General features: G+C 37.5%; 1 protein-coding gene across 4 annotated transcripts in view; it reads left to right on the plus strand.

Annotated features, from left to right (window-relative positions):
• COL12A1 (collagen type XII alpha 1 chain) overlaps positions 1-22,037 on the plus strand; it is a 99,681-nt gene that overhangs the window by 24,481 nt on the left and 53,163 nt on the right. For all 4 annotated transcript variants that reach the window (XM_071444669.1, XM_071444651.1, XM_071444640.1 and 1 more), the window contains 10 exons: positions 8,961-9,230; positions 11,106-11,372; positions 13,293-13,485; positions 15,054-15,175; positions 17,798-17,947; positions 18,034-18,153; positions 18,682-18,846; positions 19,036-19,182; positions 19,805-19,944; positions 21,092-21,221. In XM_071444669.1, the coding sequence (XP_071300770.1) occupies positions 8,961-9,230; positions 11,106-11,372; positions 13,293-13,485; positions 15,054-15,175; positions 17,798-17,947; positions 18,034-18,153; positions 18,682-18,846; positions 19,036-19,182; positions 19,805-19,944; positions 21,092-21,221 (1,704 nt within the window). The remainder of the gene's footprint in view (positions 1-8,960; positions 9,231-11,105; positions 11,373-13,292; positions 13,486-15,053; positions 15,176-17,797; positions 17,948-18,033; positions 18,154-18,681; positions 18,847-19,035; positions 19,183-19,804; positions 19,945-21,091; positions 21,222-22,037) is intronic.

Raw genomic sequence — 22,037 nt, forward strand, 5'->3', positions numbered from 1 at the left:
CCTCTATCTTAGGAATAGGCTTATATGAAACCAGATGAAGTTTAAAATGGATGTTGGACTTAAAAGGTCACAGAAACCTTTCTATAAGAAACTTTGCTCTAAGCAACTGAATTGAAACATTACATTAAAAATTCAGTGACAGGTTTTTTCTTGGGATAAATATGAGTAAAGAGCATCCTATCACTCAACTGAATGACTTCTTATCCAGTTCTTCAACTGGGAGGACACCAAATTAAAAATTACTTACCACTTTGACATGTATAGCTTTATAAATGAAGTGTAAATTCTTTGAAGATTCAGCAGGATTTGAAAATCCTATCAGGGTGCTCTTCAGAAAACATTACTCTTCATATTAAAACTGTCTCTTAAATTTTCTTGGTTAGATAAAACATCAGTAAAAGCACTGTGTAGATGCCAATCCTTACTGGGTGATCAAAGGGAAGCAACAGAATACAAATTTCTTTCTGTATGAAGCAAAGACCTAATTCATTATATTTCCTCATGAAATATCTACCATGTATTTCAGTAATCAGCATATCTGCAGTTTCATGGGGCAATAAAAGTACTTGGATTAGGCCAGAACACTTGGAACATAGTTGTAGATATTTTAAAAGACTCTGTGACTAACAGTATGAAAGATTTTCAGAATATTTGTTGCAGCATATAAGACAGTATTTCACTATATGGCCCTATCTTACCACAGTGAAGGATAAAATAACAAAACCTTTAAAGAAACCCAGACAATTATGAATAAAGAGTTGCAGTTTTGGAACTGAAAGGTAACATTCAAATTTCAAAGCTCATTATAGAAGTTTACATGAAAAGAGATGTCATGCTGGCTGGGAAACTAAAATAAATATGGTTGGGCCAGGATGAAAAGTTACATAGGTCAGTGAAGTGAATACTTGACTAATGAGTAGCTGAAATAACTTGTCTGACTGAGGCTGGAAATAGGACAGGTCTTAACTTCTGGAGAAATAAACTTATCAACAGTAATGACAAAAAAGCTGTGAAAGGAAGCATAAAAAAAGTGTTTAGTATTTTAGTTAGTTTTTCCATGAGCCATGGTGTCTGAGAAACAAAATAGTGTGGTGTGTGTTTTTCATTGCCAACAACCCAGAAAGACTGAGCACTTAAGTATTTTTCTGTATCAGGAATCCCTATGGGGCTTACTTGATGTCTTCACCATATGAATTCTCACCAAACCTATTCAGTCAGTGGTGCCATAGTTGCTCATCGTATCAGGAGCTAGGCTTGAGATTGCCTTTCAAACTGGGATGGTTGCTAGTTCATGGAATTGATATGTAGCCTAAGAGGAGTGAGTTTGAGTGTAGAGAACATTTCAGCACTAATAGAAAAGTGAGAAAAGAAGAGTTGGATACAGTACCTTCTCCAACTCTCTTATAGTCAAGAGGCAGGAAATGAAAAATCCAAACTCTCAGATGTTTATGGAATTTTACTGAATCACTAAATGGTCTCCTGTGATTAAGGATGTAGGCAAGCATTCTTCCTGCTTTCAGTAATGATTTATTTTGTTCTACATCTAGTAGTAGAGCCCACATGGGCAGTTACTCTCAGACAAGAGTATCCTTCAGCAGAAAGGAAAAAACCAGAAATTTTTAGGCTGCTCTAACCTGATCTGCATGGACATGTCTGCCCAAGAATTTATCGAAGGCCCTTCAGTTATGTTTGTTATCTCCAAAATATTTTGGAGCAGTTACAATTTGCCCCCTATTCCTCTGCTTTGCTCTGCATGGTAGTTTTGCAGTGTTTTGAAGTGGCTTGTTTGTTTCAGGATTCATGGGAAAATCAATCCACAGAAACCTAGAAACCATTCTGTGTACTTGATATAATTTACCATGTGGGTAATCTCAGTTTCTCCTTGTGTTTTTCTTTTTGCTAAGCATATGCTTGCCCTTATTGCTTCTCTGCATAAAACAGAGAGGGCAAATATTCCCCCAAGTAACTGTAGATAATCTCTTTTATAAACTGTTTGCATAGCTCTCTGGTCCAGCCCAAAGATAAACACATGCCAGAGGATCAGCATTTTATGAACTGTTCACAGACAACACTGTGTAGAGAGCTTAGCAAATGAGTAATCAGAAAATGACTCATTTCTGAGTGCTGTTCCATTACCAGGTAATTGTTATTCAGAGAGAATGGATTTATTTCTTTTTGTGTGTGTGTGCTTTTGGAGCAGGAAAAGGGAAACAACATATTTGCCCCTTTGTTGAAGGAGTATACTTTCCTTCTTCAGAAATCCAGATTTTAGGAAACTTATAGTGTTCTCATCTTTTATATGACTTCTTTCAGTCATTGGCTGATTTTGTCTACAGTTATGAAGTACCATCCAGAGGTGACAATTCTGGAGCTTTATATTTCATACTGCTTTAAACATAACTGCATGTGCAAAATATGTGCTGTAGAAAACTCTCCACTTTTATCCTCTCACTTTCAAAAGTGCATGGCAGTCCATAACTGGGCAGCTTTTGTTGGAGCACTTCTATAAAGGTGCCATGGAAAAATTTTCCTCAGACATACTTTTTTGGATATGATTCCCCTCAGCTCACACAAAGTTGTTGAAACTGCTAAAGTAAGTTAAATCAGTGAAGGCTGCCATTGGCCTTGGGGTGGAACAGTGCTTGTGACAGCTGTGAGAGCTAAATAAATTTGCACTGATGGTTATATTGATGTTATGTAATACAGATTGAAGAACAAGCAAGAAACAGCCATGGAACGTCTTAGGGAAAAGTCATTCTCTTATCTCCAAACACTCCAAACAAAGCATTTGGCTTTCAATATTGCTTGAGATCGTATGATCTTTACCCAAGTCCTCATACACCAGAAATAAAATACAATGAGAAACATTGTGAAGGCAGTGAGTCTAAATGCAGCAGACAGTGGGCAGTTTGTGAGAGCTACTGTTTTTCTAATCTGTTTTTTAATAAGAGAAGTGGTTTTAGGTCTGGCAAGAATTTGATTTTCTGCCCATATGCATGCTGTCAGATGAGAAGAACATACTGTACATTAGCTGCTAAGCAGATTAACTTTCATAAATTGAAGTTGTTTTAAAGACTAAAAAATTCATTGCTAGATTAAGCAATCAATACAGAAATGCTTAATCCTAATAAATGTCTGAAAAACTTGAAAGCTGAAGATCTGTTTTATGTGTCCTTTTGCTGGCAGCTATATAGTTTGCAAAAAAGTTTTAAGAATATTTGAGCAACTGACTGTAATCAAGGAAGTCATTACACTTTTAAAAATTAATTTCAGAGAAATTTAGAAAAAAGGCTGGTTCATTTTTTTTCTCCAGAAAAATACTTGGTAATCAAGTTTTCATATTGCTTGCACTGAGAAATTTCCAAGTATTTCCACTTATATCAGTGAAGATCCTAGGCTAGACATGCTGTTGGTAAAAAAGAAGTTCTTTGGCATATGTGAGGTTGCTAGTCTGCATTAGCAGAGGTGTCAGCCTGTTTTGTTTCTTTGTGCTTTTTGGAATAAGCAAAGAAAGGCATATTGCATTATATTCAGGAGAGTATAAATAAATTTGAGAGATAACTATGTAATTATGTCTTCTGCTTTGGAAAGAGAATCTTTGTTTCAGTGATGCAGGGCCCAAATCTTCCATACTGTTTGAGGAGTAGCTATTTGTGTTGTGAGAATTAGGCTGTACCAAAGCAAGATATGAAAAAAAAGTTGTCATAACTGGATCATTTTCAGTTTGAAGTGATTTTCTGTTGTATATATTTCTTATAGTTTAGGTTTGGGGATTTTGGAGGCAGGCTCGTTTTTGGTCAGAAAATGAGTAGCAGTTCTTTGCTACATAAATGATTATTTTTTGCTGTTTCTGTAGTGACATAAGAATCCTTTAGAAATGAACAGCCTCCTACAGACAGAATAGTACAAATTCAAGTGACATTTTCTTGCAATGAGATTTTTAGCCGATCACAGGCACTTTACGTAATGGTCAGACAGTGTAGTGCTGCTTCTGTCCTGACAGAAACAAGGACTCAGTGTCCTCAGGAGGTTTAATGCAGTATCATGCATTTTTAAAATTTTACATTCCAAGACTTTTGAGTGTGACCTTTGAAACAGACTTGATAATCTGAGGAAAATTATCTGAGTTTTTTCTAGGTAACAAAGTATGTATCAGAAAAAAAACCCCAGTGGAGGAAGATGGAGTGAATAATAAGATATTTCTTCACAGTGTTAACTAAATAACTTTTGGAAAAGACAGAATATTAAAAGGACTGAATGTGAACACCTGTTGGCATTATCCTACATCAGGGACTCAGGAGTGCTCTGGCTAAAAGTCCTCTAACCATTGTTTTGGGTTAGAGCTCTCCTGGTTGGCCTTCTTGCCTTTCTGCAGAAGAGAAGAAATCTGCTTTAATGGGGTTATGTGAGTGTGTAGTAAGTCTTTGGCTTTCCCCTGCACCATGGCCACATCCCCTCTCTACTTGCCTGAGGGCTGCTTGCTAACCACTTTATTTCTTGGAGAGAGGGATATCAGCCCACCCAAGTGGTTGCCTCCTCCAGTACTGAGAGTTTTACCATTGGAGTATCATCTACTATCTACTATCTAGAGTATTATCTGCTGTCATCTTATCTGATGCATGTACTTGGCTCCTTGGCTGTGGCAATCTAGCCTGCTGACACAATGGGATACTCCTGACTTTTGCCCATTGTAAACAAGGCAGGACTCAGGCCAGAACATTTTGGTCTATGCCTCTACAAGTGAAGGCTTATTTAGTTGATTCTGAAATTTTAGGATGCTAGCTTACAGAAATCCTATGTTTAACTTAAATGAAACATAGCTCTGCACAAAATTTACCACTGCAGATTGATTTTGAAACCTGGTTTTAAAAAAACACACACAGAAAGCTGTTTAAAATTTGGGCCCAAATTGCATGTAAAAATCCCACTGAGATCAGCTGGAGTTGTGTAAATGTCTCTGAGGGGAAAGGCCATTTGAATAAGGACATTTGATTTTTATGAATGTCAACATTTTAATTTTAGCTGATTCAGTCTTGTGTTCAATAACAACAGTGATTGCTGGAGAGCTGTGGGAAGTGAGCCAAGTGGACAGAGGGAAACTGCTTTTTCGTGTCTCTGGCACACTACAGTGGAAAAACTTAATATGGAAACTGGACATTTCAGAAGTCCAGAACAGAGTATAAATGCACATGACTGAAGGTTACCAAGTGAATTTTTCAATGTGTGTCTGCTCTAAGCGATGGTAAAGTTGTACAGGGACTGTAGGCAGTGAAAAGTGCTCTGAGATAAAAAAATCCTTGTTTGCTGATGTCTTGGGGCCTGTATGAAGTGATGAACATACATTAGCTTCCATTTCCAGTCAAGAAAAAGCAGGAGTCCTTTGCTAGCCAGCCAGAACTTCTCTTTCTTATGATGTGCATTGTCTCTCCATGCTCCTTAATCATCCTGTTTAAACAAGCAGGCAAGAAGTGGATATTCAACAAACATTTCTGAACACATTGACCAAAGAATAAAAATAAGTGTTCAGGTGTTACAGTTGTAGATTTTTGTGTGTACATGACATATAAGCAAGCTACCCAGGTATTCTGTTTTAATCCAAGAGTAGAATATTTCATAGGTCTCATTGCATGTTTGTTAGTGGCCACATTATACCATTGTTATTGTGGAGGATAAATGTGTTTCTTGACTCTGAGCGTATCAGCTTTGATAATATTTCATGGAATCCTAACAGTATAAGACTGACAGTTGGACTTCATCTTAAACATAGGTGTTCTCCTAATAATAAATTAAAAATAAACCACTGTGAGAGATCAAGTGAAGCAGAAAAAAAGCTATGAGTGAACTTCCACCTCACACGTGAGGTGCAAATCAAGTTAGCGTGTTATGTTGAAGAAATGTTCTCAGTTGCAGTGTAACATATAAAATGTCCAATTTCCCTTAGTAGGTAAGTTGTCTTGTCAGCAGTTTCCAACTATTTGAAGCAAAAATTTTCCATTTAGTTCTAGTGGTTTGGTAGAAATCCCAGTTCCTTTTCCCTCTTTTACCTTGACTTATAAAAAAGACATTTAGTTCCAAAGAATATTTCTTTCAGAACCAACATATTACAGTAACTGCTGTTCATTATAATCCATTCCAAACAAATTATTTTCCTCTGTTATTTAATGACCTCAATAATGACTTAATCAATAAGGGTTTTAAATAAGAAGTTATTTTTGCAGTATTTCCAACATATATCATTAGCTGTATTATCCAAGAGTAGACTTGCAAAAAATTGTGCTGTGGTAGCAGATACTTGAATACTGAAATCATGTTGTGGCAGAGCCATGTTTTAAAGTAGCCAAAATAAAGTGACTTGTATATTTATATTACATTAAAATATGGAAAGAAAGGTTTTTATTGTGAGACATCTGTGCATTCTATCAAGTTAGGTTTTCCATATTTTTTCCATTTGGATTGCCTTAATATTTTTTTTTATTGTATGAAAAAGCCAAGATTTGAGAGTAGGAGCTTAAGAGCAGACAGAAAAATTGCTGTAATTTACTTTTGAAGGCAAATCTTTTTTTCAGGCTTCCAGGAAAATTGTTATTTGGAGCTAAGATTCTGCCCTGGCTTTCATTTAATGCAGTCACTGAATTTGGTGAGACTTCATGAAGCATGAGCTGAATTGGGCCTTTTCACTATAACTTTTACAGTATATGCAATCACTATTGGGAAATGTTAGCTGAACTTTACCAAACCCTCTGTATCTTAACCTTTATTTGAAGAGAGGATGCCATAAATTGTCGTAATTTATATTATGCATCTAGAAAAATCAGTTTGAAGGGTACAATTTTAAGAACTGATGCAGTTAGGACAGAAAAAGAGCTGTCTCCAGAAAAACATGATGGAATGTCTCTAAGACTGAATTAAAATCAGAACCCCCCCCACAACACATGTTCTGTTAGGTGCATTTGATAGTTATCTTTGTGATTGTTGTGGTACTCTCTGATTCTGCATTCTGTGTAGCTGGTGAATCTTTGATAGGTTGACATTAATTTCTATTCATCATTAAGTCAAGTGGGATTAGTTGTCTCACTTTTAATGAAGTTGCACCAGCAATGAGATGTTTCTAAAACAAAACTTTCTACAGATAATATTTTCTGCTCCACTGGGATTGTGTTTGGAAATGTTGCAGATTGTGGTGGAAGTAAAAGACAAATGAATATGAAAAGTGAAAACTCATACTATGACTTTGAGCAATTTGCTGCTCAGCCTGAAACTGCTTCAGACTTCTGAATGTAGTGAGGTCTGTTCTTGCAATGAGACTAAGTAGTGGAAAGTGGATAAGTATTGAATTCCTCTGTGTTCAAAGAATTTTGATTCTTCTCCTGTGGCTGCCATGGATTAGTATAAGGATATGTTTTTATCAGTGAGGGTAAAACTTAACTGTGATGCCATGAGGCCACCCCAAGTGTTTAAGTCCTCTTCCTAAGCAGGAGCCACTCAGGAGTGTCCTGTACAGTGAGAAATCCCACAGACAATACACACCAAAGAACTGAGTACTTCTTTGTCTATGTGGATCTGGTTTCATAGAGCCCTTTTGCAGATTTTTCTGTGATGAGGCTGTTGCACTAAATCCACCAGTCAATGCTCCTTTCCTGCTATCAAAAGCAAGCCATTGCAACAGGAAAATTGAACATATGTTATAAATGTACATTGAACATTAAGCAGAGGCACTCCTTTCATTGCACCACTTTAGACCAATGAGCTGAATTTTTAAGCAGAGGAACTACTCCGGTGTGTTAGGTGAGACTCACATATCCATCTGACACTGGATTTCACAGACTAATGAGCTGCTTCCTTTGTTTCAAGCTGGCTGAAACAAACTGCAGGGAGGAAAGAGGTACAGGTCTTATGAATGGAAAGATGGGGAGTGTTTTCTACAGTAAGTGTGGGATGATGTAAACACATGCAAATTAGTTGTGAACATAAAATGAAATAGCTGATCTGGTAAGTGGGACTCTGTAATATACTAGTACTAATAAATAAACAAATAAAATTGTCAGAGAAAGTACTCTTATTAGAGGCCTGGACAATCATCAAGCATGTGGAGTTCAATAAGGGCAAGTGCTGGATTCTGCACCTGGGATAGGCAACCCTGGATGTACAGACAGAGCAGGGAATGAGATGATGGAAAGCAGTGCCATGGAAAGGGACCTGGGGGTTCTTTTTGATGGAAAGTTGAATATGAGAGGGAAGACAGGAGTAGACACTGATGTCTTTTCTGTGGTGATGAGTAACAGGACCAAAAGAATGGCTGAAGCTGTATTAGGGGACTTTTAGGTTGGATATTAGAAAAAGGTTCTTCATCTAGAGGGTGGTTGGGCACTGGAACAGGCTCCCCAGGGCAGTGGTCACAGCACCAGCCTGACAGAGTTTGAGAAGTGTGTGGACAATTCTCTCAGGAACATGATGTGACTCCTGGGGATGGTGCTGTACAGGGCTAGTAGGTGGTGGTCCTTCTGGGTCCCTTCCAACTCAACAGATTCTGTTATTCTGTGAAAAGTCTCCATTATTTAACCCTTGGAAAAAAGGTACACACATAACAATGACAATGAATGAATGAAATAAAATCTTTTTTTTGAGAGTTAAAATTTACCTAAGTGAGCTGCACTACATTTAAGCACTGGCTTCATTCCAGGTTTTTGAATATTGCCATTTTTATTTTGAATATTCTAAAGCATGATTGCTTAGTATCTTACATGGTAGGGATAAGATCATTCATAATCTAAAGTTAGCTTTAAGCATTTTGTTGAAACCTTAATCTATTTTCTCTTGGGACTACCCTCATATGTTATTGAAAATAATATTAATGGGAAAAGTTCAGTTTAGCTTTTAAGATCATTTGACTTTTACATTTGTACTTTGCTAACTTTTGCTATTTGTGTTTAAGAGAGAATTTGCTGTTTTCTTTCTTGCAGAACGTGGTTCACCGCGTAATTTAGTTACCACAGACATAACTGACACTACAGTTGGGTTATCATGGACACCAGCTCCAGGAACAGTTAACCATTACAGGATAGTATGGAAATCACATTATGATGATACCATGGGAGAGAAGAGAGTCCCAGGAAATACAGTGGATGCTGTGATAGAAGGCTTGGAGCCAGAGACTAAATATAGGATTTCAGTATATGCAGCCTACAGCAGTGGAGAAGGAGACCCAGTAGAAGGAGAGGCTTTTACTGATGGTAAGTGTAATACATTACCACCATTTGTAACATTCTGGTTTTGATGAAATTATAATTTAAAAATAAAATGGACCTTATTTTTCCCCCTTCATTTTTATTTTTTATGAAAAGTTTCCCCGAACCAAAATGCCACCTCAGCTCAGCCAATTTTGACATTTTGTTGGACTATTAAAAAACCTAAAAAAAAAATCTCTTCTATGTCATATAGGTTTGGATTCAGCAAGAATTACTTCCAAATTAAGATATTATTTGGTATGCATATTACTCTGAATTCGGCCTTTTATAGTTTTGGTGTGATTGCTAAAAATCAGGTGAAGGAAATGTGGATAGAGCAAAGAGGAAAGATGGGGTGCATTCCCACAGAATCAATGAGTTTCCTTTCCAAGTTATTGCCTTTCCAATCTTCACAGTCCTCAAACTGAGGCTCACTGGGTGATTTTGATGTTTGTGAGTTACCTTTCTGGGGCTCTTCTTTTTCTTATTTGCCAAACATCATATTGTATTTGGTCAAAGCAGGCTCAAGCCTCTCCTGCTGTGTAGGCAAAGTGAAAAAACACAGAGACCAGGGATGGCTTGTTTCTTTGTAGCAGGAACTGTGAGTAAAGGAGTCAGAATGAATGAAGGGATGTCCTGGATAAGGCTTGACATTCCTGTTGTTTGCCTAAAGGGGCCATGCAAAGACAAAGCCTGAGGGAGGGCTCTGGGGAAGCATCATGTGTGTTTACATGTTCTTGTGCTCTGTCCTAAGCATCTGTTTTGACTACTGTTGGAGACAGGCTGCTGAATTACGTTAACCTTTGTCCTTGACCCAGAGCAGTTGTTCTCAAGGTTTTGCAAGAGTAGTGGTTGCTGCTGTTAGTAAGAGCTGACTCCCCAGAGTCAAAGCAGACTAGCAGACTGCTCTCCCATGGCTTCCTTCTTGGTTCAAGCACAGCGACACCAGCTGTTCTAGCTCTTCCAGGTTAGGTGGGTAGCCTAGCCTTATCATTTGTACTGACTCTCTGTGTGCTGACTGAGAGAACTTGCTGTTAGGCCTATCAATAGCCCCAAACCTGGGGCTGATAGCCTGAAACTATTGGATCTTTCTGGTATACACACAATTAGAAATTGTCAGTTCCTAGGAATTACAAATCCTATCTTACTGTGTGTTGAAATACTGACCGATTCCACCATGCCAAGAGGGTTCAGCTTTGCCAAAACCTAGATGGCTTATTTTGGCTGACAGCCAGCATTGCATACCTGTCAGTTCACTTGGGATTATTTATACTATTTGTACAGTCTGGAAAATATCTCTTAGAAGCTGAATGCTGCAATTTGTCGAGAAAATGCTTTATTAGTTCAAGGGCCTATTTCAGCACATATGCTATGTTGTGATGAGTGATTTTCCAAGCATTTGGAAAGTCACTCACCTCTATTTGAAGGACAGTTTGTATGGGGTTCAACAACCAGCTGTTTAGGAATTCACCAGTACCTTATCAGACCTGTAAAGTCAAAACTTAGAAAATCTATAGGACATTGAGTTCATGAAAATCAAGGACTTTATCAATTTGAGAGTGCTGAATCTATTATTTAATGGATTAATGAAAAACATGACTAAGTAAAACTCCCAATTATGCTGTGTCATCATGTGATTTATACTTCCCCCTTTTTTGTCTCATTACTGAAATCCACACATCTGTTTGTTTAGTCCATCACAATTTAAAAATAATTAACAACAGCCTGTGAGATTCCCCTGTGTCTTCCCCACAATAAAATACTGGAATTTTAAAGGGCAATTTTATTTTTTAGTACAGCAGCACTAATTTTGTAGTCATGCATTTGAATATATCTGTATATGACAAAGTAAAAATTTATCCATATTTTTACACTGAAAAGTGTCACCAAATGCCAGGACTCTGACAGTAGACAACGAGACAGAAAACACAATGAGAGTTACATGGCAGCCTGCACCTGGGAAAGTCTTGTCTTACCGTGTGAACTACAGAGCTCGCAGCGGAGGAAGGCAAATGTCTGGGAGAGTAAATGCTCCTGCCACCAGCATCGTGCTAAAGCGACTTAAGCCCCGCACTACGTACGACATTACTGTTGTTCCAATTTATGATTTTGGACATGGGAAATCAAGAAAAGGAGAAGGAACAACGGGTATGTACCGCAAGGTTGTACAGGATTTCATAATGCAAGTTTTGTGCTTAAAATTAATAATCAGGAAACATAGAAAAGCATGGTGGAGTCTGCCAAGATCATGAATTGAGAGGAAAATTGAAGAAAATGTTATAAGTTGAGAAAAGAGTTTGGTTTGTTTGAAATTTCAGTGTGGCATAGCTGGAGAACAGCTTTTTGCTGTTGATATTAAGAGGTGTAAGTACAGTGTAAAATCTGTTTGAAAATACTAGAATTGTTTTGAAATGCTGTCATCAGAAGTTCAAACAAGGTGTTTTGTGAGGAAGTCAGGCTACTTAATCAAGTGTTGTCTGCTGTTGCATATTTTGCCTTTTGCTTGTGGGTATTGATTAAATAGCATCATCCTGTTATTTAGGTTTGTCTTCTCTGGTCACCATATTTTCTGTGGAAAATCCAAGCTACTAAAAAGGGGTAGTAGATGATTTTGAAGATTTATCTGTGGAAGTCTGACTTCATGGTCTTTTGGACAGACTGTCTTCTCCCTCAGAAACTGAAACTTTAAAATGTTTATTAAGTCTCAGTGAAGGCATTTTTGTGGAAAAAGCAAAACTCATTTTCTACTCTACCTTTAGTAGGAATGTAACGCTGGTCTTATATTTTGTAAGGAAATGTTCTCTATATGTTCAGATCAATCAGATTTAGTGTCAGTTTTCTGCTTCCATAGATGGAAAGCCATTACCTAAAGAGAATCTTTTTCAAAATGTTTCTGCCTGTCTGACACTAGTGCCATTCACTGAGGTGCTCTGTAGATAGTTCCTGCCATTCTCTGTTTTCTGAATATATGTTATATTGAGTGACAGGAAGTAAGATAAAAGTATCCTAATAGTGGAGATATCAGCACCTCAGTTACTGAAGAAAGGTTTCTTCTTAACCTAAAATGTGGTTGATATAAAGGAGTCACAAAAACTTGATCAGCTCTTGACCAATACATGGTTGTTTAATGCTGAAAATTATACTGAGGTAAATTTAAGATCATCCAGCTGCTTTTGATTTTTGGACTTTTCATCTTGATACAGATATAGCTCTGCTTTCAGTCTAAATAACTGTGGTGGTAAACACTCTTTGGAAGCAAGTGAGGCCTGAGTCATCTTTTTAGTGGAAGCTATTAGGATCATTCAGGGAGTATGACAAGAGATGAGACAGAGAATCTGTACTTTTCCTTGTGAGTAGGAGTGTATCTACTGTTTCTCAGCAGAATTCACATTTTGAGGACATTTATGATCTTTTGGCTATAGCTAAACTATTGCATGGGCACAGGGACAAAGCAATTTTTTTTCTTCTGTCTTTTAGGCCAAAGCTATAGTGGTAGCTTTTTGTTTACTCTGATTCCCAATTTTTTGAACTTTGAGCTTGCACTGATGCATTTTTTTCCATGACTGCACTTTAGAGTTGCACACAAGTAAAAGTTGCACAAAATGCAGAAGCTAGCAACTGCTTGTTAATTATTGTCTGTGAGTACTGCCCTGCAGTGGGCAGCTGTTAGTCTTCTGAGGAACTTGCTCTTGACCTAAAAACCTTGACCAGCTGTTTGGCTGGCACTCCTCAGAAGAATTGGTTTTTGACACACTGCCACACCTGTGGTTGTTGAAGTTGCTTTAGCTGCCAGACAATTTATCCCTTAGTCCATTGACTGCAGAGGGAGCCTCAAAAATAGACTTAGCCCACGTACCTATTGATTAAATAGGTAAATGTCAGGAATCTCATCTTTCATCTCTTAATACTTGTCTTTGCTAAAGAAAGGAAAAAAGAGTTTAGGACTCTCACTAATACTAGATTTGCATATATATATATATATATTTATATATATACTTAAAAGCATATTTGTTGATTTTTTGCCATGTGTAGACCTGATCTAAACACTTTTGTTTCCCACCCTTTCAGCCTCTCCCTTTAAACCACCTCGAAATCTGAAAACTTCAGATTCAACTATGTCAAGTTTCCGAGTAACCTGGGAGCCAGCCCCAGGGAGAGTGAAGGGGTACAAAGTAACTTTCCACCCTACTGAAGATGATGGGAGCCTTGGAGAATTAATAGTGGGGCCCTATGACAGCACAGTGGTACTGGAGGAGCTTAGGTATGCATACTCCCTCATACTGGTTTTTGCTTTGTTTTGTTCAGTTTCCTTTAAATAACTTTGGCCTAGGATTTTGTTTAATTGTGATCAATGGTACTGAAATGCCTTGTAAAATCTGCTGTAAGTTAAGCAAGTAATTTTGTCAATTAGCTATGAAAATCCTGTTATGCCATCTCTGAAAGGTACCTGGCAGGTTTCTTTCTAAGATTATCCATTTACATCACTTGTGGTGTTTTCACAGGACCTGAAGGAGGCAAAGATATATAGGCTGGAGCTGTACTTCACATATGAGAAAAATAATGGAATAATAAAGGATATTTGAGATTTCTAAAGTTTACTTTCAAAAGTTTCTTTTCTCATGTCTCTCAAAAGATGCTTAGTTTAGCTCTTGATTCATTTTATCAGAGGCTTTTTAAAGCAGGTTTCCCACCAAGTCAAAATCTGTTAGGCAAGTATACTAAATATAATTAAAATGGGGTCATTAAGTCAAAGAATCATGCAGTCATAGAATGGTTTGGGTTGAAAGTAACTTTAGAGATCATCTAGTTCCAACCTCATTGCTGTGGGGCACCTTCCAGTAGATCTGGTTGCCATCCAACCTGGCCTTCATGCCCTGGGATGGGACACCCACAACTTCTCTTGGCCACCTGTTCAAGTGTCACACCACCCTCACAGTAAAGAGTGTCTTCCTAATATCTGATCTAAATCTAGTCTCAGTTTAAAGCCATTACTCTCTGTCCCTACATGCCCCTGTCTGAAGTGCCTCTCCAGCTTTCCTTAGGCTCCCTTTAGGTGCTGGAGTCCTACCAAAAGATCTCCCCAGACTCCTCTTCTCTAAGAACAACCCCAACTCTCAGCCTGTCTTCACAGGATAAATACTCCATCCCTCTGATCATTTTTTGATCTTCTTCTGGCCTCATTCAAGAGGTCCAAGCTCTTCTTATATTGGTGGCTCCAGAGCTCCAGAGCTGGACACTGTACCCCAGGTGGGGTTTCACATGAGCAGAATAGAGGGTGAGAATCAACTCTCTTGACCAGCTGGTTGCTTCTTGTGATGCAGCCCAGGCATCACTCCCAGTCCCTTAATTTGCCCTCTGTGACCTTCCAGCAGTGTGGCTGGAGCACTTTCCAGTGAAAACTGAGGCAAAAATATAATTCAGTACCTCAGCTTTCTCTATATCCTGGGTAACCAGGACTCCTGTTTTCTTCTGGAGGGGGCCCATTTTCTCCCTAGTCTTCCTTTTATGTACCATAAAAACTTGTTGCCCTTGATGTCCCCGGCCTGATTTAATTCTATCAGGTCTTTAGCTTTCCTAACTTGATGTCTGGCTGCCTGGACAGAATTAAATAACTTGAATGAGGAAGGCTATAAATTTGAGTATAGAGTGTAAAATCAGCTTTAAATTGTTGAAACATCAATGTCTTGTGGAAGAGCCAGTATTTGGGTTTCATGTTTTAGCACCTTTTCCATTAGGTATTTTTTTTCTGTGAGAATTTAATAAGTGAAGTGTTTAGCATTTTACTAGTCAAATGACTTTAGTTAAAGTACACCTCTTTGACTGTTTCAGGGCAGGAACTACCTATAAGGTAAATGTTTTTGGGATGTTTGAAGGAGGAGAGAGCAACCCTCTGGTTGGACAAGAGATGACCACCCTTTCAGATACTACTACGGAGCCATTTTTATCTAGAGGTAAACATGACTGAATTGAAGAAAAGGCAGTCTTGTATTTTGGATAAAAAAAAAGATAAAAAGTTTACTACATTTGCTATTTGTTTTTCTAATGCACATACTTGTTTACAGGATTCATTATATTCCCTTCCCTGATGACATAAACCCTGTTCTGAAATGAACACAAAGCATGACCCAGTTCACAGTTCTAGTCCTCTGCACCTTCCAGATGATCTTACAAAGATGATAATGCAGGCAACCTGTGTTTTGCTGATTATTCAAAGCCATCTGCATTGCATTTTCAAGCTGTCCACATCTGTGTTAGATCACATAAGGTCAAATTTTTGAACAGAGATCATGGCTCATCTACAGGGGTCTTCACAGGAGTAGAACAAGGAACTTTAAGCAGATTGTTGGCCCTTTTTTTGTCCTTATATGGTGACTTTTAAGACTAAGATGATACAATGAACAAACATCAGATAGTTGGGAACGTCCTAGTGTTAATGTATATTATTTAAGTTTATATTCAACATAGTAATTGTTTAGTCTTTTGGTTTTTTTTCTATAGTAGGAGGAGACTTTTTCACAGAGGCAATTGCAGAGTGCTCTCCGGTATCTCTGGGAGCTTCTCACTAGTAAACCTGTAGCTAGTAAACCTTTCTTTCAAGACTTCTTTGAATTTTATGATATTTACCTCCCTTTGGTGTGCTTAACAGGCCTCTGCATGTTAATATTTGTGCTCACCATAATCTCAATTATAGTACCTGAAGAAGGATTCAGGGCTCAGTTCTTCATGGAAAGCATAAAAAAGCAAGTCTTCTTCTGAATAGTCAAGTATACATGAATAAGTAAAGCCTTTTCTCCTCTGCCATTTCAATGCTTGGATAACCATCAGAGAGAATTTGGTGAGGAGAAAGAACCTAAATGCAAAGCCCTTTCAGAGTTAAATAAAGAAAAAGAGGTTTCTGACAGCTGACTATATTGTTTTTGCTTAGCTCGCATTGGGCTGTGTAAAAAATACTCATCTTTTATATGACTTTATTGAAATATTTTTAGAAACTTCCTAAATAATTGTCCTACTCTGTCTAATAATAGAGGGTAAACTGAAAAAAAAAAAAACCTAAAACAGGCCAGGAGTGGCATTAGACCAAAGCTTTAATAAGGCTGGCAACAAAAGATTGCACAAAGAGTGGTTTGTTATTTTTCATTATAGTAGCTCTCATTTCTGTTTTCGGTGTTATACTCTTTAAGTTAATTAGTTTTATTAATGCATGGATTTGAGTAATGGTTAATATGAAAAATTAATTTATATCTTGGACAGCAAATGTAACAGTGAATTATTTATTAATGGGGGGAAAATCACTCTAGATCTGGCACATTTACTAGAATTTTCCATGTGGGGGACTATAGTATGTTGAAAGAAACATAAAAGTCAAAATAGATTAACTTTTTAATTGTACGTAAAGCTAACTTTAACTTTCATATAAAAGTTTTGCATGCAATTTTTTGAACTAACATGGTTTGACTTAAACCCTACTCCAACTGATTTTATTGTCCTGACTAAAGACTAGATCTATATTTTCTGTGCAGAAGAGGATCATGCTTTTAACCCCCAGGTACATGGAATAGTTATATTCATGAGTCTACAGTGTTGGATCAGTTCTGTGGAACATATATGAAATCACAATATCTTTCAACTGTGATGAGTGTGGATGATTTTTCTCAATGGGATTTCTTCCATATAAAGACCAGAAGCTCTGATGGCAGGAAGCCAGAAAATTTGCAGCTGGTAACAAAATCTACAGGAAAAAAGAGAGAAAGGATTTTGGCTTTTTTTTTTTTTTTTTTTTTTTTTTTTGCAAATGGCTGTGGATAAAATTATTGTGTCTTTCTGTTTTGTATAAATATTTTGTGATTTTCCTTGTGATGAAAACAATATGATGCATATTTTATGTTGTAATTTGTAAACTGAAGATATCTGAAATAACTTCCTACCTTTAGAGAACATTGCAGCTTTATATGAATGTTTGTTCTTGTTCCCTCTGTATCTCTTGACCTGTGTTTATGTTTGTGTGTCTTCTCTGGATTGTGCTCTTTCTTTTCTGTACATGCAAACTTCTATACCACACATATTATTATGTCTTTTTCCCCTGAAAATTGAGGAATGCTATTTATGTGAAAGTGATTGTAATACATACCGTTAATCCTACTATTACATGGTTGAAAATTAATCAGTAATTTAGCTATACGTGACAGACTAGAATACCATAAAATTGTATAATCTAATAGTGCTTACTGCCATATCAGTGGCTTGTTTAATAGTCTTGTACAAAACTTCTGAAATCAAGTGATCAGCCATATTTAAAGGCCAAAACAGACAATGACATGACAATAGAGAACACTGGCCTTGACATTTGCAAAGGCTTATTTTTAAAAGGAAACATACATGAAGGAATTTAGACAGCTTTTGCCATGGAACCACTGACTAGTGTGAATAATGCTCTCAAATAGGTCATACTTGACGGAGTGCCAGTGAATAAAACTAGAGCTATTTTGGAAGCTAACTCATGACATATGTCATCTAAAAGGATGGGGAAAGAAAGCCATCATGCTAAGGCTATATTTTTCTGGTTGACACTGCAGGTTTAGAATGTAGAACCAGAGCAGAAGCTGATATTGTGCTGCTGGTGGATGGCTCATGGAGTATCGGGAGGCCAAATTTTAAAACCATCAGGAACTTCATTGCCCGTATTGTTGAAGTTTTTGATATTGGTCCTGACAAAGTGCAGATTGGTAAGTTCTCACATGTTGGAGGGAAAATGGAGCATACCTCCTACAGAGACACATAATGACTGAGTAAATGGTGGCTTTTTTCCCAGGTCTTGCACAGTATAGTGGTGATCCCAGGACAGAATGGAATCTCAATGCTTACCGAACCAAACAGTCTTTGTTAGAGGCTGTAGCCAACTTACCATACAAAGGAGGCAATACTCTAACAGGTATGTCACAGTGCCAGGATTTTACTTTAGCTCCAATGAAAATGATTCTAGTAGCTGACCCTGATTTTGTTCAGTGAACTCAAATGTGTCTATGATAAAAAGGACTTAACAGTTCAGCTCAGTATGGTTGGAAAAGAAGAGGTACAGCATAGGCTTATAAACTCAGGGGAAATGTGTTAGAAGAGGTTTTGGGTGATGAAGAGCTTGTGTTACTGTTGAGCCTATGAAAAGAAGAAAGGTCAGTTCCATTTCAGGGTTGGGATGAAGGCAACCAGGAACCAGAAGGAGGGGTAGTGGAAGTCAGGAGGGTAATCAACACCAGGTAAGAGAGCACCTGAATAGTATCAGTTGCTCAGATCTAGATGATGGGCTGCAATTAGATTCAAAATGCTTCTATAAGGAAATAAACAGTGGAACTATGTTGTCAGAATGAAGTCACTAGGATGCACTGATTTCTGTGCACAGTTTACTGTGACTACTATATGCAAACAGTTTACAGTGATGGGTACTTTCTTTGTGTCATGCTAGGAATGGCCTTGGATTTCATCTTAAAAAACAACTTCAAACCAGTTGCTGGCTTAAGGCCCAGAGCTCGCAAAATTGGTGTTCTCATCACTGATGGCAAGTCACAAGATGATGTAGTCGCCCCTTCAAGAAAACTCAGAGATGAGGGAGTGGAGCTGTATGCAATTGGTAAGTACTCCATGAAGGCATGGCCTGCAGCAACCCCCTCCTGCTCATCTGCTAAACCCACAGAGAAGTGGCCACATACATAAGTACATAAAAGGTTATTTGAAGAATGTGTTTAGGGACTTAATTGCACGTTATTGTGCTTCGTGGCCATAATTTCTAACAGGTTTTGCTTTCTTCTTCTCTTGTAAGGTATTAAAAATGCAGACGAAAATGAATTGAAGCAGATTGCAACAGATCCAGATGACATCCATGCTTACAATGTTGCAGACTTCTCCTTCCTGGCTACCATTGTTGATAATGTAACCACGAATCTGTGTAACAGTGTGAAAGGTCCAGGTACATCACCTTTTCAGTCTATTTCATTCTTTATCCATTTATGTGCTTGTACTGCTAGTTCCTTTTTATTATTTATTTGGAACACTGTGTTAGCCATGGGCTGTTTTTTCAGCTGCTGGTGTGAGGAAGTTGTGCAGACCACCTGGACTACCCTGCAGGGGTCCTTCCTTTCCTTCCAACAGTGACTGTGTTATAACTAACACAGCATGACATTGCTGGATGTGCCTTCTTTTTCTCCCCAGAATTGTGAAGTATCTTTCTTAGTGTGTCAGCTTTTTATTCATTGTGGCATGTTTTTTGATGATACTTATTCAATGAGGAAAATTTTAGCAGCCCTGCTCTTTTCAAGTATTAATGTCTGACAGCCCAAAACCAAAGCTGAGCATGAAAAAACATGTATGTAATGTTAGCTGATGATTCTTCAGTGAAACACTGGTATTGAAGTGGAATAGGAATTACAGGGAACTTGTTTAATCTGGAGTCTGTTAATATGAGCTATGTCTTCATGCAGTTGTTTTAAGAAATCCCGAGGAAAAATAAATATAAGCAACTATACAAAGTGTTTTTTCCCCCCTTCTGACAAGATAAATGAATATCTTTTTAATTTGCTTCCCTCTTGCAGGTGATTTGCCACCTCCTTCAAATTTAGTTATTTCAGAAGTGACACCTCGTTCTTTCAGATTGAGATGGAGCCCACCTCCTGAGAGTGTTGATAGATACAGAGTTGAATATTATCCTACCTCTGGAGGTAGCCCTAAACAGGTTAGTATTGTATGTTCATCTTTTACAATGTCCAGTGTAACCTTGGACTTCCACATCACAGTAATATCATTCTGAATTTGTGCTGAGTAGGGTGTAAAAGCAACTTAAAAGTGCTCCTAAGGTCAAGAATATCATGCCTTGGGAAATGTTACACAAAATTACAAAAAATAGGAGCATATATACTGCTTTGGTTGTTTTAATGTCATGAATCTAGAAGTAAAATATATTTCTTTTAAAGATTTGTCTTCTATTTCTAGTAACTCCTTTATTTTCATATTCCACTGTCATATATTAGTTCAAATGTGTCTGCACCAGAAATTTTCTGACCATATTCGTGGGTAGGCCCCCTGTCCTTTTAATGCATTTCCTTCTTTGTAGAGAACATGACAGTGGGGGATACAGGTTGTAAGAAGTGCTCAGATTAACACTATATGACTCCAAACTGTTTATTGCACAGGATGAAACTTATCTTGTAGTACTACTTCTCTGCACAGAGAGCCACTGGCTGGGAACTCTTGGTCCTGGGAAATCTGAATTGCTCATTACTGTCTTTAATCAAACAGAATCGTATTTAGGAAAATGAAGTGTTTAGAAGAATGTAGTCAGGTGCCTCTGTGTACCTAGCTCTGAATGTACCATCTCTAATTGTGGCCAATCTTATATTTGGCTCATGGAGAGTTCAAGATTTGGCTTTGAATAAAGTTTGAGCTGTTGCTCCAGTGCACACTGACTTTACAATTTGACTTTATCCAGACATTTCTGTTCTACAAGGTGTTTCCAGTGCCTTGTGCTGTAACCATGTAGATTATCCCAGTTTTGAATTTTTTGCCAAACTGGCCCCTTTTTCCTGGTCCTTTCTTTATGTTCTTTAGTGATATAGAAGTGTAAACCATGTGTGATATCAGAATGCACTCTAAGTGATGCTAAGCAGATGAATGCAATTTGAAACAAGTGTCCGTCTGAGATTTCCCTACAGCTTGCTATGCAAAAATAGTGCTATATTGTCAGACAAAATGTATACAAAATTAGGACCAGACTTATCTCCTTGTCATTGATTTCTGCAGTTTCACAAGGAATGATTGCTTTTCTTAGAGATACAATTACAAAAATATTTTTCTTACAGTGATTAACATTGCTTCTCTTGTAGTTTTATGTAAGTAGGATGGAAAGAACAACAGTTCTGAAAGATCTGCAACCTGAAACAGAATATGTGGTTAACGTGTTTTCTGTGGTAGAAGATGAAAGCAGTGAACCTCTGATCGGCAGGGAAACAACTTGTAAGTTAGAAGTGGGTCTTGAGTAACATGTTAACAGCCAGTTTGGCACCTGGGGAGCTGTCCAGTAGAACTTTCAGCACTACGGATTTTCTTCTTAGCAGAAGTAAAATATTTAATTTGAATTACCAAACTGTATTGTGTTACTCTGGTTGTCCAGACCTTGTTATCTTGAAGACTTCAGCAAAGTGAAGCTACAATGTGGTAGAAAATAGACATTAGTCCCAGCTTCTTTCTAGGTTCATAAAGCATGGCTGTACAAAACTAGAACAACAGACATGAATGACACGACCGAGTTTATAAATTCCTGAAATCTGATAAAAAACAAATTGTTTATGCTACATAATTAATTCCTGCTACGGCCAGACAGAATTATTTCTAATTAGCAAAAGCTTATTCAACACAATTATGCCACTTCTATGAGTAACAGCTCAGCTATGTTTCTCCTATGAGCTGTCTACATGGATTTCAGGTACATTTATGCTGTATGCAACATAGAATGACTCTTCTGCCTCTTTAATAATATTGAATGTCTGCTGTTCATTTCCCTTCCTAATTTTGTATTAGGCTTGTCAAAAAATCCTTAAAATGTATATAATTTTTATGAAGTCTGTGTTACATTTTCATATCGTTTCATGGAAACTTTTCATTTATTTAGTAATTTGAGAAATATAGACAACAAAAAGAGAGGACAAAAATCCTCTTTGTACAGATCCCAAGCCAGTCATGTTGTTTTGTATTAGAATTTTCAATGTTAAATGTTGAGTAAAATGAGTTAATGTGCTTTTTACAAGATTAAAATGTTCCAGTGCTGACCTG

Source organism: Agelaius tricolor, unplaced genomic scaffold (genome assembly GCF_023055355.1).
Source record: "Agelaius tricolor isolate 1412-34295 unplaced genomic scaffold, bAgeTri1.0.p SCAF_1, whole genome shotgun sequence".
Classification (NCBI taxonomy): domain Eukaryota; kingdom Metazoa; phylum Chordata; class Aves; order Passeriformes; family Icteridae; genus Agelaius; species Agelaius tricolor.